Source organism: Eptatretus burgeri, chromosome 18 (genome assembly GCF_056783735.1).
Source record: "Eptatretus burgeri isolate ZD-2024b chromosome 18, Ebu_testis_v1, whole genome shotgun sequence".
In the NCBI taxonomy this organism is placed as follows: Eukaryota; Metazoa; Chordata; class Myxini; order Myxiniformes; family Myxinidae; genus Eptatretus; species Eptatretus burgeri.
The window spans coordinates 30,190,390-30,204,080 of NC_140978.1; the positions used below are offsets into that span (position 1 = coordinate 30,190,390).

A 13,691-nucleotide genomic window follows, 5' to 3' on the forward strand; every position below is an offset into this window, starting at 1 on the left:
ACTCCCTCCACCAACCTCCACGGAATGGCAAAGGCTGGCCAACTTCATCTGCAGCTGCTGTGCTGCAAGGCCTCTGCCGGCTGGATCGTCTGCAGCTGCTGTGCTGCAAGGCCTGTGCCGGCCCACTTCATCTGCCGGCTGGCTGTTTTTCTGCAAGGCCTGTGCCGGCCAGTTCGTCTGCCGGCTGTGTTTGCCTGCAACGGCCTTCTTCTGCGGGCTGTGTTTGCCTGCTACCTTTGCCATGCCATGCCCACTGCCCCTGTTCACCAGCCCCGTTCAATTTTTGCTTTGCCCCCCCTGTTCATTTCCATGTGCGCCAGGATCAAGGCAACAGTTTGCAAGCTGCAAGAACTGCCCTGTTGGCAGCTACAACACGGGCCTGCAGTGGCGGCCCGTGCACCGTGTTTGTGTTCATCCATCCATTCGTTGTGTTCATTGCGTGTGCCACTTGAGCTGGCACGGAGACTGCATTTGTGCAGCCCATGCACCGTTGTGGTTCACTGCGTTCAGTTCAAACCATTCATCCATCCATTCGTTGTGTTCATTGCGTGTGCCACTTGAGCTGGCACGGAGACTGTGTTTGTGCAGCCCATGCACCGTTGTGGTTCACTGCGTTCAGTTCAAAAAGGAAGGCCTTGGACTGCGTGTGAGCAGCCAGCCACGTTCCCTGTCACCTGCATTGTTTTGAGCCAGAGACTGCATGCGAGCAGCCTGGCTCCCTGTTAACTGCTTTCTTTTTGCAGAGCTCATTGATCCTGGGCCATGGTTTAGTGTAAAATTTGTAAGTTATGGTTAAGATGTACTGTAAATATGAGTGCGCCCCCGGCATGTTTGTCTTAGCGCCGGCAATTTTATTTAAGTCGTCCGTGTGAGTGAGTTTGTTTAGGTAGTTACTCAGCCCTTAGGTTATTTATTTTGGGGACACGAATACCATGAATGTCGCACTCAGGGATCCGTAGGTAAAATGTACTAGGGGAAAACTACACATGATGGCACACGAAAATTTGACGACTCGGGACGAGTCTGTAAAAAGGGGAGGGGGTAGTGTTGTGGTTGACCAAATTCGCAAACCACCATTCAGGTCCCTTCGGTGAGATATCTCGGTAAGTATATGTGTAGTTAGGCCCAAACCCGTTGTCTAGAGGGAATAAATGTCATTCATGAGGGCTGCGACTCTTCAGGATAGCCGTTTTTCTTTTACTATCTTTATTTTGGACCAACCGCCATTATTACCACCACCAACCACGTCTCAACAGCCATCACAACAACAACCACCAACCACAACGCCGCTTCACCACAACCGCCACGACCTTTACCGTCACAACTCGCCACCATCGCATCACCGTCATCTCGCGCCACTCGTGGGCACCGATTCTGGACTCGTGTGGAGCGCGCAACGAGCAGCGTGTTCAAAAGCATCGCGGACTTTACGAGAAAAACGGATCAAAAACGACTCACGCCCACTTTTGTTCCGTCCAATCGGTGAGCGAGGGGCGATTTGGCCCCGCCTCCAGGGCGTTGGAGGGCGGTCGCTATATGCAAATTCATGGATCAAAAAGCATTCACGCCCACTTTTCCTCGGGCCAATGGGAAGAGAGGTGAAAGGTCGGAGGCAGAGGGTCAAAGATGAAGAAGCGAAGCCACGGGGCTTATAAAAACGACTGCGTTCGTCAGAAGGGTTCAGTTCGCAGGAGGAAGAGTTGAGTTGGAAGTGGAGAAGAGAGCAGTTCGCAGTTAGCAGTTCGCAGTTCGCAGTTAGCAGTGCAGTTGGGAGTTCGCGGAGTCGGAGTGAAGAGGACGGAGCTGTGGAGAGGCGGCGGCGGCGAAGGCGGACGAAGGGGTGCTCGCGTCGGATTCGGGGAACTGCGGAGAGAAAGGCCGGCGGCGCGACCGAGGTCGTGGTGGAGACGCTCGTCGCGGTACCCGCGATTTTGTGAAATCCTCCTTTCCCCGAGCATCAGCAACCCCCTCCTGTTTCCCCCCCGCGCTGAGATAGTGCGACAAAAGGGGGCCCCCTTCCCACCCCCTACCAGACACTGTCCGCGAGGCCCGCGGAGTTGAGGCACCACCGCTGCTCCGCGTCTCATCATCAGACGGGTAGGCCCGACACGGTCTCGGCCCCAGGCCCGCCTACCCCCTCATCCTGGAGGGTGGTTCTCTTTTCTTTTGCTTTGGGAATATGTGTTGTCGGCGCCGTCTGTGAAGTAAAATTGTATAAGTGTTGCCGAGTGCCCGGTAGTCGGATAGATCAGCATTGTTGCATTTGCTTTTTGTCTTCTTCTTTTCCATGTGCTTTTGGTGGAATTGTATTTGTGTGCTTTCCGTTCATCGCGAAATAAATGTGCTTATTATTGAACTGTTTTCCCGCTTCGCTTCGTCATTTCTTTCATTGAATCCCCATCTTGCTTCACGTAAAGGGTTGGTCACGGGCTAAGATGCCCGATAATTAATCGAACCGTCGAGGCCGACGAATAACACCGCTCGGTTATCCCGATAGTACGGAACGGGTCGCTTAAGTGGCCCGTGTCCGAAGTCGACCTGCGGCGAGGTGCGATCGCCCGGTCTACCCTCCGTGTGGGTACTTAGGTAGGTCGAATTTGGCGAGCAACCCTATCCCACGCGGGGGCCGATTGGCTCGATCGCGGTGAGACCGAAAGGTCCACCCGTGACTGGTTCCCGGCGTTAGTCCGAGAGGGTCACGACTGGATTGTCCGTCCGGTGGGCGACGTGCCGCGATTCGAGTTACGTGGCCGTCAGCACGCCGGCGGGCGCGAATCCGCGACAATATATATATATATATATATATATATATATATATATATATATATATATATATATATATATATATATATATATATATATATATATATATATATATACATACATATATACACATATACAGTGGGGAGAACAAGTATTTGATACACTGCCGATTTTGCAGGTTTTCCCACTTACAAAGCACGTAGAGGTCTGTAATTTTTATCATAGGTACACTTCAACTGTGAAAGATGGAATCTAAAACAAAAATCCTGAAAATCACATTGTATGATTTTTAAATAGTTAATTTGCATTTTATTGCATGAAATAAGTATTTGATCCATCAGAAAAGCAGAACTTAATATTTGGTGCAGAAACCTTTGTTTGCAATTACAGAGATCAGACGTTTCCTGTAGTTCTTAACCAGGTTTGCACAGACTGCAGCAGGGATTTTGGCCCACTCCTCCATACAGATCTTCTCCAGATCCTTCAGGTTTCGGGGCTGTTGCTGGGCAACACAGACTTTCAGCTCCCTCCAAAGATTTTCTTTTGGGTTCAGGTCTGGAGACTGGCTCGGCCACTCCAGGACCTTGAGATGCTTCTTACGGAGCCACTCCTTAGTTGCCCTGGCTATGTGTTTCGAGTCGTTGTCATGCTGGAAGACCCAGCTACGCCCCATCTTCAATGCTCTTGTTGAGGGAAGGAGGTTGTTGGCCAAGATTTCGCGATACATGGCCCCATCCATCCTCCCCTCAATACGGTGCAGTAGTCCTGTCCCCTTTGCAGAAAAGCCTCCCCAAAGAATGTTTCCACCTCCATGCTTCATGGTTGGGATGGTGTTCTTGGGGTTGTACTCTTCCTTCTTCTTCCTCCAAACACGGCGAGTGGAGTTTAAACCAAAAAGCTCTATTTTGGTTTCATCAGACCACATGACCTTCTCCCATTCCTCCTCTGGATCATCCAGATGGTCATTGGCAAACTTCAGACGTGCCTGGACATGCGCTGGCTTGAACAGAGGGACCTTGCGTGCGCTGCAGGATTTTATTCCATGATGGCGTAGTGTGTGTGTTACTTATAGTTTTCTTTGATACTGTGGTCCCAGCTCTCTTCAGGTCATTGACCAGGTCCTGCCGTGTAGTTCTTCGCTGATCCCTCACCTTTCTGATGATCATTGAGGCTCCACGAGGTGAGATCTTGCATAGAGCCCCAGACCAAGGGAGATTGACTGTGCTCTTGAACTTCTTCCATTTTCTTATAATTGCGCCAACAGTTGTTGCCTTCTCACCAAGCTGCTTGCCTCTTGTCCTGTAGCCCATCCCAGCCTTCTGCAAGTCTACAATTTTGTCCCTGATGTCCTTAGACAGCTCTCTGGTCTTGCCCATTGTGGAGAGGTTGGAGTCTGATTGATTGAGTGTGGACAGCTGTCTTTTATGCAGATAACGAGTTCAAAAAGGTGCAGTTAATACAGGTCATGAGTGGAGAATGGAAGGGCTTCTTCAAGACAAAACTAACAGGTCTGTGAGAGCCGGAATTCTTACTGGTTGGGAGGTGATCAAATACTTATTTCATGCAATAAAATGCAAATTATTTATTTAATAAAATCATACAATGTGATTTTCAGGATTTTTGTTTTCGTTCCGTCTTTCACAGTTGAAGTGTACCTATGATAAAAATTACAGACCTCTACGTGCTTTGTAAGTGGGAAAACCTGCAAAATCGGCAGTGTATCAAATACTTGTTCTCCCCACTGTATAGTTGGTCAGCCGACCGTGCCAGGTATTGCGAGGCCGTTTGTCCTCATCTGCTTTCTTTGCTTCCTGGATATCTAATATTCCTCAGGTGTGTGTGTGTGTGTGTGTGTGTGTGTGTGTGTGTGTGTGTGTGTGTGTGTGTGTGTGTGTGTGTGTGTGTGTGTGTGTGTGTGTGTTGGCACCTGTCATAGCATTAGTTAAGATTGTAGAAGTGATTACGGGATAAGTGTGCTTTGTGTCTGTTTTTGTAAATTGCTTGCCTTTTGTTTCACCCCACAAATTCCTTGCTATCCTCTGCTGTACATAGGAATAAACCCAGTTTACCTTGCTACATACCTTTCCTCACTTGATTCTAAATAAATGCTTGTGTGGAAATGTTCCCAGCTTGTTTCTGTATTTTCCTTCATTTATCCAGCATGGTTCGTATTCTAGCTTCACCAGGACGTTATTCCAGAACGATCTGTTTTTAGAGCCGTTACGTTCTTGGCAGTAAAGCTCAGCTGCATCTGATCCAATTTGAACAAGGCGTATTGAGGGCGTGTCCCCTGGTAATTAGATCACGTGACCTTTTGGAAAAACAATATTCATTAGACAGAGGACCCTTCGTCACATGGTCGAGTTGTTAGCATTCATGGTCGATTGGCGACCCACCGCATCATGAAGTTATTCGTGTCCGACGGCCTGCTATTCCGGAGAGTCTGGTGCGAACCCGAGCTTGCTTCCCCCCTTGTGGTCTTCTCGCTCCCGGCCCGATATATATATATATATATATATATATATATATATATATATATATATATATATATATATATATATATATATATATATATACATATATCATCTTTTTTCGGCTAGCTCCCGTTAGGGGTCGCTACAGTGGATCAACCGTCTCCATTTCGCTCTTTCCTCCATATATATATATATATATATATATTTATATATATAATTATATATATATATATATATATATATATATATATTTATATATATAATTATATATATATATATATATATATATATATATATATATATATATATATATATATATATATATATACAATCCTAAATACAGTACTATCCTATTTATACCTATATACAATCCAATACTATTCATTCTCTCCCATAAGTTTTTTTTTTTTTAGTTCCAAAATTTCGGAAATAAATTCGTGTGTCCCATGACTTTTGGACCTGATCTCAAAATCATTTGACGTCCCTCATCCCCAGATATTATTGAATACATGCATGTGACGAATATTGAATAAATAAATGCATTGTTATTTTCGATTTGACGTTCCGAACGGATGCCTAAACACTCGAACAGACCAACATCACCCAAAATATAAGCCCCCAGCCCACCATAAATCCAGATGGAAAACGGTTGCCATGAAATGGTGGGAAGCATGTATGTTCAAGGCAGGTAAAAATGTATAATAGTTTTGTTTCAATGTGTTCCACCATATTTCTCAATGCTGAGGATCTGGGGGAAAAAAAACTTCAATGCCTTCCATAATATATTTCTCACTGGTGAAAAGTTCCCTGTGGGACAATTACAAAATTCCCGATCACTCATTTTTGGTAAATTATATGTAAATTTCTTATTGATGCTCTTAACATGCGTCGCAACTACTCCAAGAAACAAACACAAAAGAGAAGAAGAGTGATATTTGTTTAAACTGACCTTGAAGGTGAGAATTAAGTGTGTGAAGAGGAACTCTGCTTCAAGGTCCAACTGCAGGGTAACTCTCTCCACACCTGGATGGGAATAATGAATGATGCAGATTGTTCAATCACAAAACAAAGTGGAAATTGTAATAATGTACAAATGAGCATTCAAACAAGTATCTTTCATTGAGGAATATACAGTGCCTACAGAAAGTGTACACCCTCACTTCAAATTTTTCACCTTTTGTTGCCTTATAGCCTGGAACTAAATTGCAATAAATCAGATTTTTTTTTCCACCTTCATTTACACTTTGTAACCCACAACTTCCAAGTGAAAAACAAATTCTACAAATTTCAGAAAATTGATTCAAAATACAAAACTAGAATATTGTCGTGTCCAGCCGGTTCACCCTGTCCTGAACAAATAGCCGAGAAGTTCTACTTGGATGCGAACAGCCAAGATCCTTGGAGATTATGGTGCGTGTGGGATGTAGGGTGGCAAGGGCGTGTACCAGACTGAAGCACACATCCGGGTTTGTCCTCGAACCCACAATGAGTAGACAAACACAGTAGATTTAACAAATGAGGATTTAATGAACATAAATCAACAAGTAATAATGGAAATAAATCAACAGGCAAAAATGAAAATCAAATCACTAGGGAATGAAACATGAGGTAAACTGAAACCTAATTTGAGACATCTCCACTCGGTTACAAAAACAGACAAGGGGAAAGATTAAAATAAAAGAAAATCCTCCCTTTATTCTGGCACTTAGCTGTGTGTCCAGAAATGCTCTTTTAGGAGCCTGGGGATCAAACCGCGTGGGAAACCACACCCCAAAATGGCGCCAAGTCGCTCTCTGCACGAGAAGCACGTGCGAGGTAATTCGCGTGGATGGCCTCCAATGGCAGGAACCGCCGTAAGTCTCTCATCACATTCAAGATTGCTGACGCTGCTTCTCTCTCAACACCAGGCCCGCTCATCGCAAAGGGCGCCGCTTTTCTCCTTGAACATACAATGGGATTATTGCTGAGGCTCTGAGATAAGGCCAAGAGACACGCTCTTCTTCTGATTACTTCTCCTCAAAGTGTCCAAACTTCGCGACCCAGCCGAACAGTCAGTGGCTATTTTCTTGCTCAAGCATGTGTGCAAATTCACATCAGCATGAACAATGAGAATCGCGCTGCCTTCTTGACCATGTCAAGAAGGCAGAGAGGTCCTATGTCTCAACCGTATTCCTCACACCAACTGCCCTCTTGACTCTCCAGCCCCTTCTGACGTCACACCGACTAATCCTAAGGCTCGGGGGCATGGACTACCGGTATTTGAAGCCAGGAAAGTGGGGTTTTAGTCTGCCAGTTACGTTAGCCTCTGTTGTGATTGTTGTTGGAAGAACGTGGTTCCTTTTTATCACAGGCTTTGTTAATGCAGAAACATAGGAAAAGGTCACAGGGGGGAATCACATACTGGGAGAAACTAGCCTTAAACCCAACTAGTTAACACAGCACCAGCCCGTGTGGTAATACGCAACAATCTTAAGCTGACAGTTTTCCTGACTTAATTTACATTGAGATGTCTCCTGCCCATCCACGGACCATGCGACACTATACAATCATTCCTTTATGATGAAATTCCTCCATCTACCCCACAAACAAAAGAATATCTTGGTTGGATAAGTTTCCACCCCCCTTGCAATAGCAATTGTAAATTAGCTCAGGTGTAACCAATCATCTTCAAAATCTCACACCAAGTTAATTGGCCTCCACCTGTGTTAAATTGTAGTGATTCTGATCATCTCAGAATAAAATCAGCTGTTCCTGTAGGTTTCCTCTGCTGGGTAGTGCATTTCACAGCAAAGACTCGACCATGAGAACCAAGGAGCTTTTAAAAGACCTCCAGCATAAAGTTGTGGAAAGGCACCGATGACGGGATGGGAAAAATATTTCAAAGGCTTGGAATATCCCTTAGAGCACAGTCAAGACAATCATTAAAAAGCGGAAGGCGTATGGTACCACCAAGACCGTCTCGATCAGGTCGTCCCTCCAAACTGGAGGACCAAGTGAGGAGGAGACTGATCAGACCGCAATGAAGCTGAGTCTTTGGGCCTCTCACTCAATCACCGCAGGTTGGTCGGTGGTCTTTCTGTCTTCTACCGACTCCTCTCCAGCCTTGCCCCCCCTGCTCTCTCTGCGATTTGTCCCAACCACATTTCCACAGGGCGCTCAAGGTCCGCCAACAACCCCCTTCTGGTAAAACTACCAAAATCACGAATCACTGCTCATCTTCACTCTTTCATTCCTCTTTTTTCCCGCCTTTGGAATAAACTTCCTCACTCTATTCTTTCCCATTCTTCCCTTCAGGCTTTCAAAACAGCTGTTCACCACCACCTCTTATCTTCCCCCATCCAAATCCTCGATCTTTTCTACGCCCGATAATCCACCCAAGCCCAGTTCCTTCAATTCTCCTGCTTTCCTTCCTGAAAGTCCCTTTAATGTCCATCTTCCCCTCGCCATGTTCCCCGTCCCATCCCCATCCCTCTCCCTTCCACAGTTCACCTGTGTCTGTTCCCCAATGTTTTGTCCCTTCCACTCCCGCCCCTCTTGTCTCATGCCTCCTTGCTGTGAGTTGTGTGTTAGCTCTCATACGAGCCTCGACCAAGGTATAAAAAAAAAAAAAAAAAAAAAAAAAAAAAAAAAGACAGGTCACTAAGAGGCTAATGGCAACTTTGAAAAGCTACTTGCCTTTTTGGGAAAGAATGGTCACTGTGTACATGTGACAACAATATCCCAATTACTTCACAAATCCAGCTTGTATGGTAGGGTGGAAAGAAAGAAGCCATTATTCAAAAAAGCTCACCGTCTGAGTCCCTTTTGAAGAATGCAAAAAAACCACTCCGGAGATTCTGAAGCTGTGTGGCAAAAAGTTTTGTGGTTTGACAAAACTAAGATGGAACTTTTTGGCCTAAATGCAAAACATTACGTTTGGTGCAAACTCAACACAGCACATCCCCCAAAGAACACCATCCCTAGTGTGAAGCATTGTGGTGGTAGCATCATGTTATGGGGATGTTTCTCGTCAGCAGGGACTGTCAGGATAGAAGGGAAAATGGATGGAGCAAAATACAGAAAAATCCGAGAAAAAAACCTGCTGCCCTCTGCAAGAAAGCTGAAATTCTGCTTTCTTTCTTTCTGAGGAAAGGAAGCTCACTGTGATTAATTGAAAGATGTGACGCGTGATCACATGTCGCGCGGCTCACGCACGGGACAGATAAAACCGAGATTCCGCGCGGTCGGTGGGATTGCCCCTGGGGCATTGTCATTTACGGCGGTGGTTCACTTGGTGCTCGTTGAATGGTAAGAATTGAGAGTATACCGGACTCCGTGCTAATTGCTGATTTATTTTGCGGTGATCTACTGCACATGTATACATTGCTACACATGTACTCCTTGCTGCACATGTATCCCCTGATGTGCCCGTAGAAGCGGCTTCAATCAAGTGAAATAAAGCCTACACTCTGAAGGTCTTTCCCTCGCATTCATTGCACTCACCTTTCAGCATGATAATGATCCAAAGCACACAGCCAAAGTTACAATGGAGTGGCTAAGGAGCAAAAAGATGAATCTCCTTGAGAGGCCCAGTCAGAGCCCTGACCTAATCCAATCGAAAATCTGTGACATGACTTGAAGATTACTGTCCATCAACACTCCCCACACAACTGGACTGATCTTGAGACCTATCCAAACAGACTCATAGCTGTAACTGCTGTCAAAGGTGCTTCCACTAGTTGCTAATGCAGGGGGTGGACACTGATCCAACCATGATATTCTAGTTTTGCATTTTAAATTAATTTTATGAAATTTGTAAAATTTGTTTTTCACCAGTAAGTTGTGGGTTAAGATGTGTAAATAAAGGTGTAAAAAGTCTGATTTAATGCAATTTAATTCCAAGCTGCAAGGCAACAAAAGATGAAAAATTTGAAAGGGGGTGTAGACTTTCTAAAGGCACTGTAGAGTCTGAGTGGTAAAATTCCTCATAACCATTTGAACTTTCACTATGTGTTTAAAATTTAATTATCACATGGAGGAAAAAATGTTTTACAGTTTATACCTTCACATGGGAACAACTTGTGGACCTCAAACTCATCCCCATCGATCTCAAGTCATCCCTGTGGATCTCAAGCCCACTCGGTGAATCTCAAATCCACATCATATACCTAAAATCCACGATGTGGACCTCCACTCCACCCCGTGGACTTCAACTTCGACTCCACCCCGTGGACCTCAACTTCGACTCTACCCCACCCAGCGGACCTCGATCCCACCCATGGACCTCAACCCAACCCCGTGGATCTTAACTTCACCCGGTGGATCTCAAATTCGATCCATGGACATCAAATAACACCCCGTGGACCTCAAGCCCACACCTGGACCTCAAGATTATGTCTTGTACCTCAAACATTGAACATTTACTCTGAATGTATCACAACACATTTTAGACCTTAAGGTCTTTCAGACCATAAGGTCTGACCATTAATTAAATGGCAACCTTGGATGCTTCCCTCAATAAAACTTAAACCAAGTTGAGATGTTCCTCAATCTCAGCTTCTCACCATTTTGTGACTGCCACCAATTATCCCTGTAGTTCTGATGAAAATCCAAGATGATGTTTTGAACTCGGTGGTTCTTCTGACTCAAATCGGTGGAGTTGCGCGAGTCACATTCAAAGCATTTTTGTACTGCCTGGGATATGGAAAATACAAATGATCAAAAAGTGTTAAGACAGGAAAATGGCAGTTTGGCCAATCATATCCACATTCATTCACAAAGGCCAACTCTTGCTTCAAAGATGCTACATGATCCCTGACATTTATATGTTTGTGGAGGTGACATGCAACTACACATCACCTTTTTAGTTGAACTCGACTCCACTGGGCATGGAGCTTTGGAACTCAGAGGTAAGAGGTATGAGCAATTAGATACCCTGGCGTTGGAGATGCCAGGACTTGTATATTATCAGGAAACCGATAATAAATCCGTCGCTGCCTACACTGAACTTTTTGATCACATCTCATTTGCAATAGTGGAGGTTATATACATTGTTTTAAATTTATTTATTTATTTATTTATACTTTCAGGAGCGAAGCTCATGGAAGAGCAAGGTATAACTGACAATGGGATAAACACCAAGGGAACTAATAAATTGGAAAGGAGGAAAGGGAGGAGGGGAGGAAACACTGAACCTAGCAAGCAAATTGGTCCGGTGAGGAAAGGTTAATGGGGATAAAAAAAATCATTGGTCAGAATTGGGGATGACAAGAGATGGTGGTGCACTGCTTGCTTGAAGCCTGAGACAGAAAAGCCTCTCGAAGGTAATTCCATTGACAGGATGTTTTAAAAAAAAACTTATTAAAATGTTGAGCACACTGATAAGCTTAAGTTTGTTTCACTTAATGAAAAAATAAATCCTCTACCTCTCCCTTTGCATCAAATCCAAGCAGAATAAAAGGCTTTTGCCAATTAAAGCTAGTTAAGTTATTGGGAATCAGAAATGTGGGTTGTTAGCATGTGATCCACAAGGGGGCAAAAGCCCAACAGTGGTTTTAACGATGATTTTCTCCATAAGGCACAATGTTGATAAAATTGTAACATTCTGATCCGACATGTGTAAGCCTACCTTTCTTATGCTGGCGGCATGGACGTCACCCAGCGATGATTAGGAAAAATGTTAAATTACTAATGCATTCCAATAATTCACTTTGAACAACAAAAGCACTGCTGTGAAATCAAAACACACTCCAAAGTATTATCAAGAATAAATAATCAGCAACACACCACAGCTACAAGCCCTGGTGTCATAATTATTGTGGATATGCCAAATGTGGAAACATCCTTCAGTTTTGAAGAATGAACTTGGATTTTGAAAGATAGTACATGTAAGGATTCGTGAAAACATGTTCCTTGTAAAGCTCAGCGGATGCATTACTAACCCACCGGTGAGAATTTCATGCCAAACGTAGACACAGCAGTACCTGAATCCCCAAAATAAGACAGAAAGACACAGACATAGACACAATAGATGTTGAATCGTTAGATAGTGCCAAGATCAGATCTTTGAAAGGCCCGCATGTTATGGTTCAGGTTATGGTGCTGAATGTAACGAGGTGACAAACATCATGAACTTTGAAGTCACCAATGTCTCTAGTTTGCAGCGAATACTTTAATAATGTGGACATAATGGCCAAATGAATGATCAACCTCTCCAACAATGATTAATTAAAAAGATTTCGACAGATTCATAAGTTCTTACAGGGTCTATAGCGCTCCGGAAGGACAGTGTTACGATCAAGGTAACGCAGCACACCGACCCAACTTATTTCAAGCACCGGAGATTACCGGTTGCCGTGAACACCTGGCTGCCATCGAAGGGGTTTTGAAAGGAAGGCAATTGGGTAAAGCTGGGTGTGTCGCCACAGACTTTTTCCGCTTTAGCCACAAGCATGCAGGCCGCATACCCTGCATTCCGCTATACTCTGCCTGGTCATGTCTCGGCCTCACAGGTTTGCCTTTTTGTTTGCCTCATCAATGGCAATCACTGAAAAGTTTCATTCTGGGTTTGTCATGAGATGTTGTCACCGATCGTTTGACAGCTTAATGTTACAACATATATGACTTTCCCGAGCAGCCACGGACCCACATGTTTCAGTCTCCTGAACGTGCTACACCTTCTGACTCATGATGAAATATTCACACGAGGCCATCAGAGAGAAAAAGTGTCTATAAAGTGCCAAGTCCAATAAAAATCTATAAAGTGACCAAATTAATTAACTTAACTTTATACATCGGTCAATGTAAGCTTTGTGGCGTTTGCGAAATACAAAACGTTCGTAAGAGAGAATGCTTTAAAAATCATTGAAATCGGCGACAGATATGTGTCTGCCCAGAGCTTGTGAAGTCTTACGTTGAGGTCGCCCATCGTGCAGTACTTCTCCACTCCAAACAGGCCGCAGGTTGACGTGGCGGTCAGCCGCTTCGCACGACCTTGCAAAAGATCCCCAGTGGCCGGGTGGCAGCTGCTGTGTTCACAGCTTCTGGTCTTCCTTGGATGCACTGTGGTAACACTCCAGAGAACTCCTTCACAAACATGCAGGGGTAAAGGAATCGAACAATATGTTCATTTTTTTGTGAAGTGCTCAGTGAAGACATCTGCTGCAGGTTACCACTTGTAGGAGAGGGAGCACTGATAAGTGAAGCATGGCAAAAAATGAAGGCGGAAGGAATTGAGTGGAATTTATTTGCACAGAACCAAAAGCAGAACGGATTTGAAAGTGTAAGGCCTGAAAAATGAGATCTATCCCGTGACGTCTCTGGTATCTGTTTGATGCAAGATGAAGTTACATAAGCTCTACTTACGTGTGGCAGGTTGGACAGAGAGTAGGAAAAGGATGATGAAAAGTGCACACGCTAGTTTAACCCTTTTAAAGATACTGATTTAACACAGCGATTAGAATAATGGTTCCTCGA

At 44.5% G+C, this 13,691-nt stretch overlaps 1 protein-coding gene across 3 annotated transcripts in view; it reads right to left on the bottom strand.

Moving 5' to 3' along the window:
* Positions 1 to 13,691, bottom strand: part of LOC147008814 (laminin subunit alpha-2-like) — a 212,048-nt gene that overhangs the window by 157,693 nt on the left and 40,664 nt on the right. For all 3 annotated transcript variants that reach the window (XM_085863848.1, XM_085863849.1, XM_085863847.1), the window contains exons 3-5: positions 13,129 to 13,301; positions 10,781 to 10,910; positions 6,187 to 6,260 (exon numbers count right to left, since the gene is read on the bottom strand). In XM_085863848.1, the coding sequence (XP_085719974.1) occupies positions 6,187 to 6,260; positions 10,781 to 10,910; positions 13,129 to 13,301 (377 nt within the window). The remainder of the gene's footprint in view (positions 1 to 6,186; positions 6,261 to 10,780; positions 10,911 to 13,128; positions 13,302 to 13,691) is intronic.